At 46.6% G+C, this 21,300-nt stretch overlaps 1 protein-coding gene across 3 annotated transcripts in view; it reads right to left on the bottom strand.

Annotated features, from left to right (window-relative positions):
• FNDC1 (fibronectin type III domain containing 1) overlaps positions 1-21,300 on the bottom strand; it is a 113,703-nt gene that overhangs the window by 53,639 nt on the left and 38,764 nt on the right. The window contains exons 2-4 of one of the 3 annotated variants that reach the window (XM_079940020.1): positions 17,273-17,467; positions 14,847-14,933; positions 14,353-14,421 (exon numbers count right to left, since the gene is read on the bottom strand). The exons of the other annotated variants lie outside the window; for them this stretch is intronic. Coding sequence (XP_079796146.1) covers positions 14,353-14,421; positions 14,847-14,933; positions 17,273-17,467 — 351 coding nt within the window. The remainder of the gene's footprint in view (positions 1-14,352; positions 14,422-14,846; positions 14,934-17,272; positions 17,468-21,300) is intronic. 3 annotated transcript variants of the gene reach the window in all.

The raw sequence follows: 21,300 nt of genomic DNA, 5'->3' as shown, positions 1-21,300 counted from the left end.
CTTTTGAATATTAGCTGGAACTATCTAATCAGTCACTGGGCACCGCCATTCCTAAAGGCTACTGAGAGAATACCGTATAATGGTTCAACAAGTATTTTCCCCAGTTCACAAAGTAGAGATTACTGAGATGTTTTTTGTTTTTAAACCAATAATGTAGTCAATGAACTAACTATACAAAACTTGGTCTTGCACCCTGGTGATGTGAGTGTAACCACTTTCGCTGGGGTTATACTACAATTTCAATGTTATTCCAAGTTCAGGGGTGGGCTCTCCATTTCAAAGTCTAGCCTCTATAAAGATTAGGGACCTCCAAGCAACTACAGAAATGACAAATATGCTTATCGCTCTAATTCAAAAGAAAATAATTTGCCCAAAGTGTTCAGTACCAATAGTCCAAGTCATTAACGCCACAGCATTGAGGAATCGAATGAGTTCCTGTATTAATCCTATGAGTTGATTAGTCTTATGCGTTCCTAGTGGGAATCTCTTGTTACATACTCATGACAACGTGACATCCAGTGTTTCTAGAAAGGTACAGGCTGGCAAATCTTGTTAAGTGTTGTGGGTGACTGTGGACATGGATTTTCTCCATCAGCATGTGTCACTGCTGAACAGACTTTGTGTGGGGCGAGGGTAAGAATAGTTTTTTAAACATAAATAGGGAAAATATCTTGTAAAAACCGTTTATGGAAAGCAAAATCTGGAAAAGGATTTAGTCTCAGTGAAGCTTTGGTTTGGTTTTTGAAGTTAGCACATTTTTGGAGGACATTCCTCAGAACAAAATACACAACCGAGTTTAACTTTTCAGGGATGGAGTTTGTGTCATTTTCAGATTTATGCAAAGTTATGAAATAAACTTGACATGAGCCATAAGCAGGGGGCTAGAGGTCGAGAGAAGAAATTTTAAAGGAAGCAAAAAACCTTGCTTCATTCTCTTTACATCTTCTAAGTCATGTTTTACTCCGTGCGCCCCCAATACAAACTATCACCACCCACAAAACTGAAGCCCCTCTCACGAGTGATGCCACGGCCCCTCCGAGGTGAACCCCTCGCGGCTGGTGTTTGGTTCCAGAGTGTCCAGCTTTGGGCAGGGGTCAGGGCTATGTTTTTTAAAAAGTCTATAAGGTGAAAACGATCTCTGCCAACAACATACGATGCTTACTTTACTTTTAAGAAAAGCTCATACCTCCTCGAGGGAACCTCAGTGACGCGGGGGTGAGAAATGACTCCTGTTCAGGCTGCCACAGGCCATTGGCTCTGCTCGCTTTCCCAGTGGGACTGGCAGCTTCCCCCCAACCCACCTGGCTACCACAGCCTATCTCCCCAGCGGCAGCAGTAAACGTGGTGGGTGTCCACGCTGCTGTCACCGACTTGACCAGCCTCAGGGCTGCCCTCCACGGCTCTTATGCTAAAGCCCCGTGGGACACAACCACGCTCCCGTCCTTTGCGTTAGGGAGCACATCAGCGTGGGACTTCCGGGATGATCTCCAGCAAAATGGGCAAAGCTACCGAAAACACACGCATGGGTCTCGCAGGAGTCAGCTGAAAAATAAATTACTGACCAGAGGTGGCATTTCCCGCTCTGCGGCTCTGCCCCTGTCCTGGGACCCTTCCAGCCTCCCATTTTACGGTGGAACCAGCATCCTTGGAGAGCGCGCTTTTACGGGGGGACCTTGGGGAGTGTTGTAGGGCTGGGCTCCAGGACAAACAGCCCCTGACACTCAAGAGCAAAATTCTGAACAAACAGTAATAAGGAAAAAGACCACTGGAATGCCCCCAAATGACAGGGTCCCTGAGGAGGAGAAAGGCGTGTTTCCAGGAACAAGGAGCTCGGTCCCAGACGGCACAGGTTTTTGCCTGAGGCCCTGACCCATGCCAGGCCCACTGAACGTCGGCCATGCCACCCCCTCGGACTGTGCAGGCTTTCCCCCAGGCTCCGGCCTGCTGTCTAACCCTCCACTCCAGGGTTCGAGGACGAGGCGAGGCCTGCGAGCAAGCTCTGGGGACAGGGCTGAGGCTATAGTGCAACCAGCCACACCGACTACCTCTACACAACCTCCCAGTTTGTCACGAGCTCTTGCGTGGCTCACTTTAATTGTCCTTCCAACAGTTCCCAGGTGAGTAGGATCGATGTCATAATCCCCACAAGAAAACTGAGGTTCGAGAGGTGAAGTAACAGACCCAAGGCCACACGGCTAAGTGCCAAGCAGCGACCTGAATTCAGCCACTGAGGCCAAGTTCCCTTCTTGTCCACCTACGCCCCCTCCATTCATGCTCTCCCCTTACCCACGAGCCATCCCACCAAACACCCAACCTCTTCTGCTAATGAATGGGGGACAAGGGTTCTGAGCTGGACAGGCCCCCTTCCGAGTGAGAGCATAATGCCTTGCACAGTAGGCATTACACGTGCGTGTATGCGGTTTTTTTTGATGGATCAGACAGTATACTCAGCAGGTAGCTAAGGAACCAGACAAGGCCCCTCCCCCAAGACTGTCCCAGACAACCGCCCCCAGACTGCGCAGAGGCCGCTGACTCTGGAAACCTGAGTGAGGTGACAGTGTCATCCCTCAACACACAGCCCTCCATCCTTCAAATCTCTGAGTTTAGAAAAGCCAACCACAATTTTTTTCAAGTACTTTCAAATTTTCCTTCCTTTAAAATTCTGGTGATACATACTTTCAACAGCTTTTATAGATCTTTTATAGATCATCTGGGAGTCCTCTTTTAAGCTGATGCGCACATGAAGAAAAACTATTCATATGGTTCAAATTCACTTGCAAGGAGATTATCTGTTTTCTCTAAACCGTATGTGATAGCCTCACAGAAGCCTTCTGAAATTTTTCTAATAAATCCCTGTAAATCTTTTATCTTGAAAACAGGAAGTCACAATTGCCAAGAGTAGTCAAGTTCACATCCACTAGTGCCGAGTGTATTTTAAACTTGGCAGGACAGGCTCCGTCCATCACTCTGGGTACCACATAACCAGGTAGATGTTGCACAGACGGGTCGATCACAGAAGACCTACAGTGATTACACACCGTACACGAGGCAGGTCAGCTGGGTGAAACAATGCCATGTAGATTATGATAAGTATCCAAAAGCCAGGCACAATTAGGACGTCTCTCCCAGGACTTCCACGGTGGCGCAGTGGTTAAGAATCCGCCTGCCAATGCAGGGGACACAGGTTCTAGCCCTGGTCCGGGAAGATCCCACATCCCGCGGAGCAACTAAGCCCATGCGCCACAGCTACTGAGCCTGTGCTCTACAGCCCGTGAGCCGCAACTACTGAGTCCACACACCACAACTTCTGAGGCCTGTGCACCTAGAGCCCATGCTCCGCAACAAGAGAAGCCACAGTAATGAGAGGCCCGCGCAGCGCAACGAAGAGTAGCCCCCGCTCACCACAACCAGAGAAAGGCCGCGCGCAGCAACAAAGACCCAACACAGCCATAAATAAATGTATGTATAAAAATAAATAAATAGAAGAATGTCTCTCCCGATTTGTATCGCCAGCTATGCAAACTGGCAAGAATTCTGAAATTGGAGGGAATTAAAATCTGTTTTATCACAAAGAAAAAAATCCAAAATTCAACATGACGCTTTGCCCGTTTACAATTCAAGGCTTCGTTAAACGTGTCGTTTCTGAATTGGGCTTCCACAGGCCCAGAAGTAGGGGTCTGAATCTGAGTGTACCTCTCACTGCCTGTGTGATTTTGAGAATCCTCCCCGAAGCTCAATTTCCTCCTCTGTAAACTAGTGTCCAGCACACTGGGTTTTGTAATCGAGTCCACGTAAAGCATTTCACATCGTACTGGCATCTATCAAGCACACAGTGCCTGTTGTGTTTGTCGTCGCGATAAAAATGAAATCGCCCATTTATCAGATTCAGTGGATGGGTGGGTGGCTCCTTCCGGAAAGTGAGCTGTGGGTGTATCACAAAGCCTTTCGTGATGCCTGACACACAGTGGGCACTAAAAAAATGGGTTCCAAAGAACCAGACGTGAGCAAAAGAGATGGACTTACTGCCAAAGCCTCTAAAATATGAGGCTGTCTCCATCCAGGTGACTTTTTTGCACCATAAATAGAAAGCACTGTTCATTGCCCTCATCAGCATCTCAGTTACCAATCACTCTGAGCAGATGCCTCCTCTTCGTTGGCATAAAAGTACACGGCCACCGCTGTCTGGGACCGCTTTCCCCAGCCTGGTCTCAGCTAGCAGGACATTCTCGTTTTCCAGGAGAATGTGAGGGATCACTCAGTCTAGAGCTTCGCAGAGTAAGTGGTCTGTCCCACTTACGGACCAACCTGACTCCCACTGTGCTGACCTCCAAGCTTTGAGAAGATGGCCCTTATCCTCATGCCGGGGTGCCCACTGGCCTTCCACTTGCCCAGCCTCTGCCCCAGGCAGCCTCCCCGGCCTCCCCAAGCAGCAGACCTCAAGGCCACCAGAGACGCTGGTCGGAGGGTGGGCAGGATTCCGGCCGCGAGGCGCCGTCCTCAGGCTGCATTGTGCATCAGAACACCTGAGGGCTTGTGAAAACAACCCCCCCCCCCCAACGTCTATCTGTCTGGGTGAGATTCCAGAGCTTGTATGTGCTTTTGATGAATAAGCATGATTAGGAAGTGGAGAGGGGGCAGGAGAGGGGGAGGGAAGATGCGTTAGAGGGGGTGACATGAGCTGTCTCAGCCGGAGGAGAGAGACACGTGCTTTGCTGCCCTCAATGTGAGTCTGGGTCCCCTGCCCCCCCCGACACGGGGGCGGGTCAGCAACACCTCACAGCCTCTGTCTGCCAAGGGCTCCTTCTTCCTGGCTGAATTCTGACATAATCCTCCTGCAACACCTCTGATGAGTCCCAAAGCTCTGCAGGACCTCAATACATTGAACGACGTACCGACTTGTTGTCTATTCGGACAGGCCCAGCTGTTTAACAAGGAGAAAGGAAATCTCGTGGCTTCATTTTGGAATAGCGTCTGTCAGAGCATCACCAACCTTCCTAATCTATCGGATCCCTACGACGTAAGTCATTTGACAAGCACCCTCACAATAACCCAATAAACACCCCACTGACAGACAATAAAAGCGAGGTTCAGGAAGATTAAGGGAGAATCTTGAAGCCAGGCAGCAAGAGGCACTAAGCTAGCATCGGAGCCCAGGTCTGTCGGAGTTGTTGCCCTGGTTCCCTGCACTGTTATTCCGAAACTCACGGCGGCTGCAGGGCTGGCGTCGCCAGCAGCACGCTGTGGCATAAGCGTGGCGCCCGTCCGGGACGAGGGCCCCCTTGGTGCTTCTCAGACACCTCTGGTGAAGGACGGGTCTGCAGAGGCAGGCATCACCACCTAAGACTTTCATGCCGTGGGTACCCCTGCTTCAGAAGATGCCAGCCAAGCTCCTTCCCAAGGGCCTGGCTGCTCTTCAGGGAAGTTGGGTCCATCTGTTCCGTCAGGATCCACTCATCACACTAGTCCCCTTACATTCATCCGTGTTTCCGTCTCCGAGGAGCGACCATCTGACGAAAAGCCAAGTACTTGGTCAGCTACCCCAGTGGCCTGGCTGCCTGACTCATCCCGGGAGGCACTGTGGACACCAAGGGGAGAATGCGTGTGACAGGCACGCATCTCAGCGTCCTTCAGAGACACCAGAGCAGCACCCCTAAACCATCGTCTGGAGTCAGTCCATCGCTGCTGCTTTTTGAGGGGTTGGGAGAAGAGAGAAGGTCTTGAAAGAAAAAAAAAAAAACAAAAAACCTTGATCTCCCCCGAGCTGATCAATGTCAATTACGAATCATGTTAAGGATTGGGGAAGCCTTTTATAAAGCATTTAAAACTAACTTTCAATACAGACAAACCCAAGTGCCCTCGGTTTAAGATTTCTGCCGCCCCCCGTCCAGGTTTCACAGAGACTCCTCTTTCCTGCTTCCTAGGACCACGCGGGGACAGCCAGGCTGTCCCCAGATGAGGAAGCCACAGGGAATCCTACTCAACATCGGGTATAGAAAGGGACGGTGCAGTTAGAGGCCAACCCCACAGGCCAGTGGGGTCCACAAAATCCAGCAGGACTGTCTCAGAAACAAAGCAAATGCTTCAGCCAACCCGGGACCGCTCCACTCCAACCATGTTGTTTTGTTCGGCCGTTTGTTTCACAAAAGTGCTGGCTCACTCTACCACTGAACAGAGCTCCTCAGATGCTTCACCAAGGTTTATGTAACAGCAGAGAAAATGAGCTCAACCCCCAGAAGCCTGGAGCGTGGCAATTCAGCCCCAATCTCGGTTTTATCCCAAAATTGCATTTGAATTTTATAGACTACTCTATAATATTTTGGTGTCTGTTTTAAAGTCAAAAATAACATTTTAAATAACCGGCCATCAAGAAACCACTAGCCGTCGGATCTGCGTCGTTTACCTCATGCCTTCCTGGACTCCTGGCAGTGCCACGTTCTCCCGAGTTCTGAGAACCCAGTTTGAGAAGCCCCAAGAATGACCAGTACGTCAGCAGCTTCAGGATGTCATCCAAAAATGCCAATCAGTGGCTGACTCTGACCCCAGTGGTGCTATGAATATCAGTGAAAATTACACCATCAATGTCACCGCACAGGACTGAGGCTGCAAAGGCCAGGTCGCCCCACGATGGCAGCCAGCAGGACATTAACGACACAGGCAAACTCTGCACAAGTTGGCGACGAAGCCGTGCTCTACGACCAGAACAAGAAATCAGCAGTCCTATAACTGTTTGCATGGACACATCCCTCAGTCTTACAGATCATAAGCCCTTTGAGGGGCATCTCTCCCTACGTTAAACCAATAATTTTTCTCCACCACCACGAAGGCAGAGCTAAGGTCTCTGTGTCCTACTCAGGGCAGTGGCTCAACTACAAGCCTGGAACAGTGACACAGTTGCCGACGTGCTCAGCCACCTGCCTGGGCCCAGCTCACTCACTCCCCATCCCTGGCCCAGCCTCACCTGACTCAGGGTGGAAGGAAGGACGGGGACCTCCTGCAGGTGACCCGCTGCAAAGCTTCCTCCACGAGGGATGTGAAAACACATCATTAGAAGCATCTGCTGGGCCCATCTGGTGGTGCTTCAGTTCTCAGCCACACTTCCTGAGGACTCAAGAGGGCCACAGAAAGCAAAGGAGGCAATCATCCTCTCCTGAGCTCCTTAACGGCTGAAATGTGGACACCTAGCATTTCCTCACCTCACAGAGGACACAGAGCCTGCTGGTCGATGTAAGCTAAGAGGAAGGGGTGTTAAAAATTCTAAGAAAAATTACTCAAAGCTTTTTTCTGGTTTGGTTTGTTTTAGTCTAAAGCTCTTCTGCATTTGTTTCATTTGGGAGTAGGATACTCAGCAATGCAGTTGTTTCCTGGGTGTGAAAGACCTTTTTCCTATTCATTATTTCAATTTTTAGCACTCTCCAACATGCAAATGAAAGATCCCGTTACAATATATGAATAGGTTGGCAACTGAGATAAGAAAGTGCTTTCCTTCAGGACTGACAGCTTCCTTTGCAGGGAGCCTGTATGAGAAGCTGCAACCCTCTTCAGTGATGTCACTGCCCCTCCCACCCTCTTTTTCACTCAGATGTCGAAAGAAAAGCCGGTGACAGATACGCAGTCAGAAAGTGGCATCCAGCCCCCAAGACGCTGGCCTTATCGGGCCGGTAGGTTTATTAACTACTGCAGGTTCCTCTAAGACTTGACGGCAAGGACGGCCGACATTCCATTCAAGGCCACACACGTGGGGACAGTGGGGACAGTTCATCTCCCCAGCTGTCCACAGCCCCTGCCCCACCCACTCGAAGCAGCCACTCACGAGCCTCTGAAATACGCGCCCGTCCATGGGGGGAAGGGCCTCGCTCACAGTCGCTCGTTTCCTAACAGTTCACTGAAGGGAAAATCTGTGCACAGATATTGACACTCGTCAGTGTAGACATGGAGATGAAACACCGCAAAATGTGGGTTTCAGCCCTGCTGTCCTGGAAGGCTGCTCACCACTGCTGCCTCTTCCGGGCAGCTGGCCGGCGCTGAGTCCTTCCCATGGCATTCTTGTTTGGGCTGAGACTCCCGAGTTCCCACCCAAGAACGTCTGGCTAAATGACGTTCAACAGCTCTGCACACAAGCCTCTACTGCCTACTTTTTATGATTAAAGAACAACCTCTAAGGCTGGTGAAGTCTAACCATTCTGATGTGAGAGGCGGCTTTGAAACAGGCCCTCACATAGAGGCCTGAGCCCCAGGATGAACGCGGAGAGAGGTAACCCCGCAGCAGGTGGATCTGACTGTGTCTTCACAGAGCAGCCAGCCCTGAGGAACTCCAATCTCCAAATGCATTCAACGCCATCCTTCCCCCAGGCCCCGCCCAGAAACGGGGGGGGGGCAAAGAACTAGGATCTCTGACTAATGACAGCACCGCAAAGTGACGGCAAAGTGGCCTGCCCGGGGCCAGCCCCAGAGCCAGCAGCTAAACGGGGCGGGGGTGCCCGACCTCCTGACACACTGCACGTCCTCCAGAGCACAGGTGTGGAGAAGACGCAGCCTCCAAATTCACTTCACTCGACAAACATGTCTTGAGCACATACTGTGCGCTTGGCCCAGCCTCTGGAGATACAAAGATGAGTAAATCATTTTGCCCTGCCCCAGAAGAGCTCCCCACCCAGACCAGGAACCACAAACCAGGTCTGCCCTGTGCATTGCACGCTTAAAAAAACACTAATAATTGCATGAGAGAGCTACTGAAAATATAATGTCACAGACAGTATTAATTCCCTGTGGGCCAAAGAATTGTTAAATTGAAACCAGTGCGTGCAAAGAGGACAGTCTTGGATTCATAATTAAAAAGTTTGAACTGGGCTACACTTAAAGCTCAAGTCCAACGCTCAGCAGCCCCGGGATCTGGCTCCAGGATTATCTGACGACCGCCCAGGGCGGCAGTGCTGCCTGTGGTTCGCCTATTGCTGCGCCACCCAGGCTACTCTCTCCCAGAGTCATACACACACACATCAGTTTAAGTGAGTTACCACGACCGTCTCCTTGGCTCACTTGGCAGAACGCCTGCCATTTGCAGCCAGAGAAGGGGAGGGCGCCACTTCCAGTGTATCACTGGAGACAGTTCTTTATCCTGGGCACCCTTGTGCATTCAGTCACCACCCCAACACCCAGAAACTATAATTCAGTGTTTCTTCCTTGGCTAATACGCTTCCTGGATTTGCTGACCTAAGACACTCCAAGTAGGGTGGAGACTAAGGGAAACAGCCATTTCTCAGGAATGCTTCCCAACTGCTTGCAGAGCTTAGGATCACTCATTCAAAGTGCCTTAGTGTCATTAATTCATGACATTTCAAAGCTGAAAGGAACCCTAGAACCTTAGAAGGAAGCTTAGAACCTGAGAAGCTTCTTAGAACAGAGCCTGGAGCCTTCCTGGGGAGCCCCATCATTGTATGTCTGAGGGGCTCAGAAGGTCAGCTCTCACTGTTGGCTGAGCCTGAGTCTGGGCTGCAACAGTGCAGTGGAGACGATTACGGTTTGATGGGTTAATTATGCTCTAAGTTAAGAGATTAGGGAAGGAGCCCATCTCAAGACAATGGGTTAGAATTTTCAAATTCCACATCAGTCACATCTATATAAACAAACTAGCAAGAAAATGCACCTGGAGATGGGTGCTCATTTTGATGAACTACTGATAGAAAAGACCAAAACGCATGCTCGGGGCATGCCCTCCTGATATGTCCACAGACATTTCCTATGAAAGGAGTGCCAGGGAAGAAAGGGAAGAGGCCAAGCTTTGGTTTTCGGGGTTTCATAGTTTCACTGTTTCAGCGTCGAATAATTTGACACCTGTTCCAATCAGCTTTTGAGCCAGCTCCTATGGGGGAGGGGAGGCTCCAAAGTTGAATCCGACCCCAGAACAGCCCTCGGGTCTAACCACGCTTGCAAAGAAGCTTTCCGTGTCTCAAGTCAGCCTGAAAGAGAACAGCAAACTTTCCTCAGAGCCAGGAGGAGGGAAGGGAGCCGTGAAGGCTTAGAAGTCAAGAGGGGGAAGACAAGAGATGTCACCCTGATGACCTTTACTTCCCAGGGAGGCAGGAAACAAGGTTACTTGCTAGAAGTGATAGGAAGGCAGGTGGGGTAAGGAGCCTGAAGAAAGTGGCCAAATTTTGGACTAGCCACTGTGAGAGAAAGAAAGGAAACTGAGTAAGGACAAATCATTGCCGAGCAGAGCCGAGGGCCCAGATGAAGTTAGAAAACCAGCTATAAGAAGCTGTCACAATGCATACCAGCTTAGCTCTTTATTTCTCCCACAAGGCTCAGCAGTTAGCACGCAGGAGGGAAAACCAGAGAGCTGGGGGGAGGGGGTGTCTGGCATATGGCCACGCTGACACGAGTGCGGCTGAAATGCTGGGGACCCAGATAAACTAAGCAAGAAAGGAGCCAGGAGACGGCTTCTGGACTCTGGAAAGGGGAAGGGTCTACAGACCCAAAGCCTGATTGGATCTGAAACAAGCTTCTGACATGAGGGCACTGAAGAAGTGAGATGATGGGGAATTTCATGACTCTAGATTGTGGAGGGGAGCAACTTCATCTTCAGTGACAGGAGTGAGACTATCAAAGGGACCATTGTCACGGAGGTGGATGCAGTCCAGGACATAGGTGTGGCAAGGCGCACAATAAGCTAAGTGCCCTCAAGCTATCTGGATTCAGGGAGCAACCTGGGGATCAGGGGGTGACTGTGATGAGGAAAGTAATGGCTGGACCACAGGTATCATGCCAGTGTTGGTTGGAAATGGCCTAAGAGAATTGTGAACTCTGTGCTGAACTTGACTCTGAGCTATAATTTAACTGTAAAAAAAAAAAAAAAAAGGTAAGCTTCATGAACTAAGTATAATGTAAAGAAAATATGAGGCATCAGTATGACTTCTATTTTATGTCTAGTTTGGGCACCAGAGCTTAAGGAAAGCACAAAGGACTAGGTTGTTAGAAAACCATAACATTATTAAAAATACATGTGATCCTACTGAGAGCTAAAATTTCCCAGCTGAAGAGCTAGTGAGAGCAGATGGATTGTCCTCTGAGGCCCCGGGCTGGCTGGAAGCAGAGGTGGACCGTGGTCCTCATCCTGGACCGTGGTCCTCATTCTGACTCCCAGTGCCTGGTTCTGCACAGAGCAGATTACCCAGATCCCGTCACAGGAAAAAAGCTAAAACAACTTCAGAAAAGTCTGCAGGAAAACTAAATAATAGGATTCCAATAAGTGAAGGGACTTGCAGCATCTCTTCCCTGGGACAAAGCAAAGGCAGGTGGGTTTACAACTCAACAGGAGAGATTTCACATTTACATACTAAACACTTTCTAACAAAAAGATATGCGATGAGCTACCCGAAGAGGAAGTCTAAACTTCTGCCCTAGAGTTGCAGTTTTGCTTGGTCCTATCATTTTCTGAGTCCTGAGAGTGTCCACATTTGCTTGAGTGACCATCTGAGAACCACTCAGGTCCAGCCCACCTCCAGGACTCCCTGCACGCTTTTCCTCCCCTCTTGTGGCTTCTCAGACAGTCCTCACAGGCTCTCAGCCATCTTACTGGCACCCCCCAGGCTCCGCCACCCTGCTTGTCCTATTTCACAGCGCTGCTGGTTTTTCAAAGAATTTATGATTATGCTACGGGCTAAATTTTGTGTCTCCCCACCCCCCAAATTTTTATGTTTAAGACCTAAACCCTAGTTACCTCAGAATGTGACTGTGTTTGGAGACTGGGCCTATTAAGAAGTGATCAAGTTAAAATGAGGTTATTACTCAGGTGGCCCTGATCCCATCTGACTGGTGTCCTTAGAAGGAGTAAAAATTTGGACAAAGATACCCAGGATGCATGCCCACAGAGGGAAGATCAGCCAGAGAGAGACAAATCCGCTGACACATGAGGAGAAATCAAATCTGCTGACACCTTGATCTTGGACTTCCAGACTCTGGAACTGTGAGAAGATAAATACCTATTGTTTAAGGTAACCAGTCAGCGATATTTTGTTATGGCATCCCTACCAAACTCATACAGGTTGTATGCGTTACTTTTTGCTTATAGGTTTACTGTCTTTCTTTCCCACTAGAACGCAGTCTTCGTTAAGGCCATTAAGGCCCTGTCTATCTTATTCACTGTGGCGTCTTTTGCACCCAGAACTCTGCCTGGAAAGCCGCAGGCCCTGAATGAATGAATTAAATAATTAAAGTCCTGTTTTTAAGTAAAGACCATGAGGTGAAGATAGATTCCAGCCAGCAAAGGAGGCCTTCTGAAATCTGAACTGAAACCACTGTTTCCAGCAGAATAAAAGAACGGATTTTCCTCTGGTTTCAAATAAACACCGGAAGAACGTGAGGTATTACTGATCAAAGCACTAGAGCCAACCCCTGGGGCCTCACACCAGGTGCAGATGCTAATGTCTGCGTTTCTAGGACAAATCCCTTCCTTTGCATGAAGATACCTGGAATTCAGAATAGTACTTCTTTTGTTTAACAGGATTATCATATATTAACAATTTCCTCAGAAAAATAGCATAGCATATTTCCCAGGCCATATTAAAAAAGGTACAGATGCATGTTGATCCCTTATTGATAATTTCCCATAAATTATTTTTTTTTTCATTAACAATGAAATGTAATTCTTTTCTGGAGCACTGTAACCAAGTCTATGCATTCTGTATATGCATTTTTTTTAAGTTCTGCTTTGTATCATATACTGCAAAAGGTTTTGGCTAGCAATTTCTTCCAGCACCTTTATTAACATAATGTATGGCAAATACAGTGTTATGTATTATAGCAGAGCGTTCTTTGGCAACTAGGGCCTACAGAGGCTCCTGCAGAGACAGGTTAAAGGATCTCACAGTCCATAAAACCAAGAGTGAGCTGGGGCATGATTGTCTGTGGTTCCCAGTTCCCAGGGTTTCTGTCACATGTGCTTACTCAGAAAGGACACACACACCCACTCTCACACACACACCTGTTTCTATGAAAGAAGGCATAAGAAATTAGCTACTTAAGAAAAAGTAAGGAAATTGCTTGCTCTAAAACTGCCCTTCAGAAAACTCTCTCAGGAAGATGATAAAAATAAAATGGTTATTTAAATACAAAGTATAAAATTCAAATACAAGGCACAGTACATCTGTCAGTAAAAGGTTTATGTGTGCCTGTGAATGTTTACACGTGTATCTTTAGGGGAAGACAACCTCTGAAATAAACATCCTTTCCTATTTTGCACATTTTCTAGGTGTACTACTACCTTCTTGACTCTTGTACTGTCAATGTCTTCCAAGGTTTGATCCTTGGCTTCTACTCTTGTCTCTCCTAATTCTCACCCACTCATCACTCTCCCTGCTTTAGTTCTCCCTCTACAGCTTGACTCCTAAACCCATACCTACCTCTTGCTTCTCTCTTCCAATTTTCAGGCCCTCATCTCCAATCACCTATAAGACATCGCCACTACATCCCCTCACATCCAACGTATTTAAACAAGAACATATCACCTTTCCTAGAAATCCAGTTTCCTTTTCTGGTTGCTTTGTTCTTCCACTCTCCTTTTGTCTAAAGCGGACTTTGAAAACTGCCTACACCCATCAAATCTGACCTGAGAAGCAGATTAGGGTCATTGGTTTCCACATACTCACCTTCCTCTCAACAACAATACCAGATCGATGTATTTAAAAACACTGTTCCTTGCCACACTGCCTTTGGGATATCACCCAACCACACTCTGAAATAACTGCTTTCATTTTGCATTATTGTTTAACCATGAATCAAATATATTCATGAAGCACACAGGAAATGTCAACACGTCTCCCAACAAGTAAAACAATATGGCCAGACAACATCAACATCCAAATGATAAAACACACATATATACAAATATGGAGCTGAGATGGAAGGCAGGTTATCTAACATATCACAAGATAGCCCATGGATAAGAAAAGAGAGAAAGCCTTGATGTAGCATGTCAGCCAATCAAGGCCACTGTTTGGTGGGCCCCATTCATTTCTGCATCCACAGGTAGAAGAGGTGCAAATATCCTCATCGGGCCAGGACTGCCATCTCAACCACCATATTTGCCTGTTAACAGCGCAACAGCATCCCCAGATGTAGACGAAGACATGCCCCCACACCAGAACATGAAAGAGCAGTGAGGAGTGCAGACTGCAGACTGGCTGCAGTCTGGTCCATCCGGTGCAGAGCAGATCGACCAAAACCGTGCGGCATGTGTGTTAGTTTAGCGATGGGGACCGGATGAAGGTTTGTGAGCACATGTGTGTGTGACAGAAGCACGGCCCTCTTTTGAGATGGTGCTTCGGTGAAGACATGAACCGAATGAGCAAATAGTACCTGTGACGGTTTCATTAAATGGTCCTGGACCCTTAATGGGAAAACCATCAATCTTGATCCATTCACCTCCTAAATTAGGAAAATGTAACTTGATCGTTAGAAAGGAGGACTGTTGTATTGTCCACATTTCAGTGCATCCCTAAACGCATATTTCAATGGTCTCTTCAACAATCTTCCAAAGGATCTGCTCAGGCCATACGAGTGACTAGGCCCCTAACCTGTATGGACAACACACATTTTTGGTCTTTTATACATAGTTTACTCTAATGAGTACTCCGAAATTTAAGACAATACGCTAATAACCTACATCAAAATTATTTTAAAAGAAGGGATAAATCTCTCCTAGTTTTCAATCTTTCAGCTTGCCATACAAGTCTAAAAATTTCTTGTTTGGGAACTCTTTAATGATTCTAGATTTGTATTGACCTGATGAAGCAAAGAATCTCCCAATCTAAGTCACAAAAATACAGCCTCCAATTCTAGATAAGACTTACCAGGCAGGCTTTCAGCTCTGTAAACTGGACGGCTCACTCCACTGTTGTTTTCTGCAGTAACCAGCACAAAGTACACTACCCCCGGCTCTGAAACATATGGTTTATATCAAGCCACCGTTTCAAATCTCCAAGAATGACAATTTAAGTCACCGTCTTCCTTATACCAGTTATAACCAAATATAAAAATCTGAATTAAGTGACCAGTCTAACTATAGCTTTCTCTCTTCTCTTTAATCAAAATCACTGACATTCATCCCAGGCAACTGAAGCACATCTGACCAAAAGAACACAAAATTTATTTAATACAAAGTACATGACATGTGTAATAAACCTGGATGCATGAACAGTCAACAAGAAAAGCTTTTGCGTTTTTTTAATGTGAAATCAATGTAGGAAACAGGCATGCACTGTCCACTAGATAACTGGTTTAACCCACAGTGTTAGTAACTACGAAGAATATTTCCCAATGGAAACTCCAAATGGCAACCTCCAAAAAATAGTGAGAAAATTTCAGTGTAACTCATAAAATTTAGTGCATGGGAAATCTTCATGGGAAATCTTTATTTACGCAATAAATAAAGCTGCATGGAATGTTCCTCTTTTCATAATAAAATATTGCCCTTACTATGTGTACATGCTGTCTTTGACTATTTCAACAAAAATCTAGAAAAACGTTTCCTGGGATCTTGGATATGCTAAGCGTGAAATAATTGGGCTTCATTTTTTGACGTGCATCTACAGGTCAAGGACACATAGCGAAGGTCTCTTTGGCTGAGACCCTGAAGTTGCTGGGATGCAAAAGGAAAACTAGACACCGTGTTACAAATTGAGGGTACCCTGAACTTGCGGCTTCGAAAAGCAAAACTCTAGTAGTGCTGGTTTTCCTCCAAATGAATTATTATCTTATGAAAGGTAAGTGAAGGTGCCGATTCCTTGAAGAGATGAAAGCTTGTGGGCACTTGAGGGCATGCAGGGTTGGAGAGGTAAGAGCTCCGTCAAAGGCAATAACGTTAATTGCATTGCTCAAAGTGAGGAGTGTTCCTTTCACAAAACTTCAGTTCTCAAGCCAGAGGCCCAGGGGCAGCTACACATCTGGGACCCCTGCTATGCTCAAGACTGGTCCGCCTTCTGTCTGACCACGGCAGGGCCCGGTGGCATTGAGGGCTTGGCACGACCTGCCGGACTAACTGGGAAATGCTCTAGGTTCAGACAAAAAGCAAAACCAGGTTTCGCCAGGCACTTTCTCTCTTCGCTCTGAGCTTATTCGTATTTCAAAGAAATGTCATCAGCGTGTCTCTGATTCTGTTCGGTTAACTCATCAGAAAGATGCTGGGGAGACACTCTCAGTCTGCAGTGAGTTCTAGGGCTTTCTTTCTGCATGTTTTTCTTCTCTGCAGCAACCCTAACAAGGGTTGAGCGAGCACATGTGACGCTGCTCGTGCCTTTGGTGGGATAGAAACTCCATTTAACCTCACAGTAGGACCCTGTGGGGCCCTAGTGATGTGGAGGAGATTCAGATCCGGTGAAACGTACGTTTTGCTGGAACCGTGAAGACGGGAATCTGTCCCTCTTTGTCTCTCCTCCGTGCACTTTCTGCTCTGCTACCCAGAAAGTTTAATATCACAGTGCAGGAGGTAGAGAAGGAGTAAGTGTACTGGATGGTGACCAGGAAACTAAGAAGCCACGAGCTGGTTTTGATCCACTGAAGGAAGGCAGCAGAATGCTAACGTGGCCGGAGGGGAACCTGGTTGTCACAGGTGCTGAATTCTGTTACTTCCTATGATCCATCTTAAGGTTGGACCACGAGATGACTGTAGAATAAACAGGGTTTCAGGCCAGTGGGACCAAAAAAGCAGAAGATAGAGGATCCACTGGAGGCAGCTCAAAGCCTAGGTTCAACACCACCGACACCTGCCCTCATAAAAGAATATGTTCAGGCAGAATGCTAAATACCCCAAACTTCCAGAATCAAATCTAATGGTGAGAAATGTTATATCTTTGAACCACATGTGGCAAAGCATGACACATCACACACCCCTACAGGGACATATTACTTGAGTAATCCCTAATTATAACATGGTTTATAAGTTAGAAATCTCAAGATCAGGCTACAGACTTGTCCAGTTGTCAAGTTCCTATAAGATAAAAAAGGGTCGATGTATTTTCCAAAAGCACATCCAGAAACTAAAAATTGTTCCCTACATCAATGTGGAGAGAGATCCAGGACTACTGGACTTCAAATGCAGGTTGGGGAAGCCCATGGGCAAGATGAAGGCTGTTGCTTAACAGCCGCTTGACCTTGGCTGTCCATCCCCGAGGAACCACTGGGTACCATTTTTGTCCCACAAATAGTCACCCTGAGAATGGAAGGAGAATGTAGGTGTACAGTTAGTTCTGACCAGTAACAAGACCAGAGTGTCACTTACCCACATCCTCAATAAGGAAGGAGTGTGTCTCCGCATTCACCTTGATGTATTTAAGACTTTTCAGTGACTTCCCATAGGCAATGTTGTAATGCTCCACGGGTCTACTGGTAGCATCTTTGGGTGGGTCCCACGTGACTTTCAGGCCCATTTTAGTGGACAGCAGTTTCACATGCCTTGGCTTCAGTGGGTGGTCAGCTATGCAAACAGCGCAACTATCAACTCACGGGAAGGGCAGATTGGGAAAACGAATTTTTTCCAATGTTCTCTGACATGGTTAGCGAAAGAGGAAATGACTCTCGATCTGTCTGATCCTGAAGACTTTAAGTACCATCACATTTGGACATCATTACAGTGCGACAGCAAAGCAGACATACCAAACCTACAAGCCTTTATGTATTTCAGGGAACTGTGGGTGGTAAATTTAAACCCAAAGTAAGACAAATCAAAATAAACTCTAGGCGTTCCCCAGCCTGATCATGTTGCCTTGCTAGTGCAAGATTAACGAAATAGTAATTTGACATATTCTCCAGAAGCTTTCATGTATTAAATAAATTCTTAGGATTTTACATGGTACAGCTGGACAATCTTTCGAACAACTCTGAGAAGAATAACATAGAACTCTCATGATCAGGAAGAATTTCCATTGTATCCAAAGTGAGATAACAGAATCATTCGTTTCCACAAAGAAAACAAACCAAGATCAACACCTTGAAAGAGAGGTAACCCGCTGGTTTTACCTGCATGTAGCTAATTTAAATGTTTCCATATCTTGTCCCAGAAGAGGAAGGACAAATTATGAAGAAGCACATTTTTATCTCCAGTTATGAAGTTCCAAAAGAGTGTTCTTGATTTTCAAAAATAACCAAAATGAAACATAACATTTTGTCAAACAAAATATCTCAGCTCATAATGTAACCGATATTGCAATGCAACATAACATAAACAGATGCTAATATTCACGCAACAGTCAATTCTGGGGCAAATCTGGATCTGAAACTGATTATTCAATGATGCAAGGCATTCTCGGGGTGGGGGGGAAGTAATCTTAAAAACACAGAAACATTTAAACTTAGTAACATTAAGAAAAATGAATTTAGACTCTCATAGAAGAAGAAAGGGAAAAAGGAGTGTTTCGTGATAACATATAGATTGGTTAGTATATGACTGTAACACCAATGAAGATTCTGAACAAAATAAGTATGGCTGATTCTAACATATATCACTTATTCTTCCCCAAATTACCCTGCTGCCTCAGGAGTAAAAATGATAAAAGGAGAGAACTCCTGGGACCCCCACTAAAGAAGTCCAAGGAATGAAAAAATAGAGTATGAATATAATAATTTTCGAGGCACTAGAGGAAGAATGTCCACTTTGGAGACAAAAACACAGTGTCAGAAGCTGAGCACGGACCAGACCCCAGAAAGCATTCCTTCCGCAATGTCAGAGGTGAGGGTCCTGTAAACCCGAGATGGGAGAAAGCACAGACAAGAAGCTTAACACCATCGGGGAAATGTTGAGTTGAGGAGACAATAAAGACAGCACACTAGTGAGTTTCTGGATATTTCAAATTAGCAATCATGGCGACTCTGCCGTAATTTTCACTGACCCTTCCTCGCCTACGAGAAACTTTTCAGGATTTACTTTGTCTGAGGACCGGGGCTCCCTTTCCTCAGTTTCCTTTATTTCTCCCAAGGCTTCACTACAAAAACCTCCCCTCCTTCTCTGCCACGTGTTTGACCTTTTCTAGTTGCAATCCCCATTTCCCACACAGCAGAAATCATTCCCAGGAATCCAATATTTCACCCTGACCAAAATCTCGGTGGAAACAAAGCAAGGACTCCAGCACCATGAAAGGATGTTCATGGTTAGGTGATTCTCCTAAGGAAGAAAACAAATGAATGAATAAGTGAATAATGCTTTTCTTTACAGTTCGATTCCAAACCTCCCTTCAGACAGATGGTCTGAAATGTGAGACTGCGAAGCCCTAACACCATCACATTTTCCTCTGGGTGCGAGTGATCCAATCAGTACACGACGGCCTGGGTCTGAAGATGATTTATGTTCATTACTGACATCTGAAAAGAGGAACAATCTATAAATATGTTCATTGTTCATTCCTGCTCTGCCTTACATCTGTCCTTGGACACAGCATGGAATAATTTCTAAGTCACATGAGGATTGCAGTCAAATGGTTGCATCAGCCCAGCACAGGGGAACATTCAAAACCTCAAGGAGCTCCAATAAGATGAGGAAAGTGAAGAAGAACAAGAGGCAGATCCCCCTGGGTCGCCAAAACCCAATGCACATCACTGCGTTCCGCTTTCCCCATCCGTTTCCAAGTGGGTCCATGCATGAGTTTGCTTGTTCTCCTCTTGCCAATGATCAAGTACCATCAGCGTGTCTCAACTCGGTAACTGCCTGTATCAGCACGGTGCACTAAGAAAAAGGCCATATGATGCAAAACAACTCTGAAGTATAAAAATGGGAGAGGGAAATGGACAGGAAAAGAGGCCTTATTGAGTGCCTACCACCTGCCACCCTCTGCCCTGAAACTTACACTGCAATAGGTGCTCTTAACACACACAACCTGAGAGGTGTTATTTACTCCCTCCATGTGGCAGATGAAGAAAGCAAGGCCTGGAACAGAGAGGTTAGGAGAACTGCCCAGAGTCACACAGCTGTGTGGAACAGGGGTGGAACCGAAGGCAAATCCTGCTGTGTCCACAGCTCACAGACCCTCAGACTCTGTCCCTGCTCATAAATGACCAATGACCACACTCATGGAAAATTAATTTAGGAAGCCACTAGTATCCTAAAACCAACTGTGAGGCCTCCAGCTGCGTTCATCATTTGCTCCACCATCTATCCCACCTTCCCAGCCGTTTTCCCCTCTGGGGGGTACCCTGCATTCACCTACAGTCACCTTGCCTCCTGCTACCTGTACTCATCCTCTCCTCTCTCTGGAAGGCATGGAGTAAGTGAACAATACTTGCATTCTTACAACAAAATCTTAGGCCAAAGGAACAACTTTCTAATGGTGACATTTTAGGCCTTGGACAGTTACCTAATAAAGGTCGTTTTTGAACACGAAGACCTTTGGGGACCCTGGAATCATCCCTTAGAGGCAGCCTTAGGGTCAATCTTCTTGTAAAATCAGTCCTGAATTTAAGATCCTCCAAAGGCTTTAGACCCATGTACCATAACCCGTCCCCCCACCCAACTCCCCAACACACATACAAATTGGGCCAAGTAAACGAAATACTACAGTGACTTAATTAAGCGACATTTTCATTCCCTGGGTTCTCATCAACTCTGATATTTAAAATTGGTATCACTGTCGATGCTGCCTAGTCAACATCACCCATGCCTCAGAAAGGCTTGGACGAAAAGAAGAATAGGAGGGGGCTAAATGAAAGGAAATCTGTGGTCATTCCAGGCCTACCCCTCCCCCCCCCAAGTGCCTGCGCTCTGAGAGTATTCATCAAACCAGCCTCTATCTAAGGGAGAAGCAGGCACAGATCAATGTGCGTGAACTTGGATTACTTGACAGAAGACTTATTCTGGGGGCTAGAAACACAGCAGTTCGTTCTATTCGTGGTCATCGTTTTGTAGGTCTCATGACTTCATTCCTTAAATGTGAAGTAGAGACATAAGGAGTGTGAAATTGGTTTCAGGGTCTGCAGACTGCATTCTGGGTTCCAGATCAGCATTCCGGTAGCATAAAGTGGATACACGACATACACTGGCTCCTTCTTTATTTTTAAGTGTTCTTAGAAACTTAGAACAGACCCTCCTGTCTGCTAGATAAATGAAGCACTGAACCCTCTTGTAATACTTTTCAGTATTCTCATCTGATGAAGATGATACAGGGATATATTCTTTAAAGCCATGTATGCCATGAACAGCTTCTCCAAAGAGAAGAAGGACAAACCCAAAGTCAATAGAACAGGAATCACATGACCCAGTACAGGGGATGCTGGGAGGGCACCTCACAGAGTGTGTGTGACAGGTTAGGGCTGTGACAAGCT

The sequence above is a fragment of the Stenella coeruleoalba genome, assembly GCF_951394435.1.
Source record: "Stenella coeruleoalba genome assembly, chromosome: 12".
NCBI classification, from domain to species: Eukaryota; Metazoa; Chordata; class Mammalia; order Artiodactyla; family Delphinidae; genus Stenella; species Stenella coeruleoalba.
The sequence above is the reverse complement of the archived record's forward strand: the minus strand, read 5'-3'. Positions and strand labels throughout refer to the sequence as shown.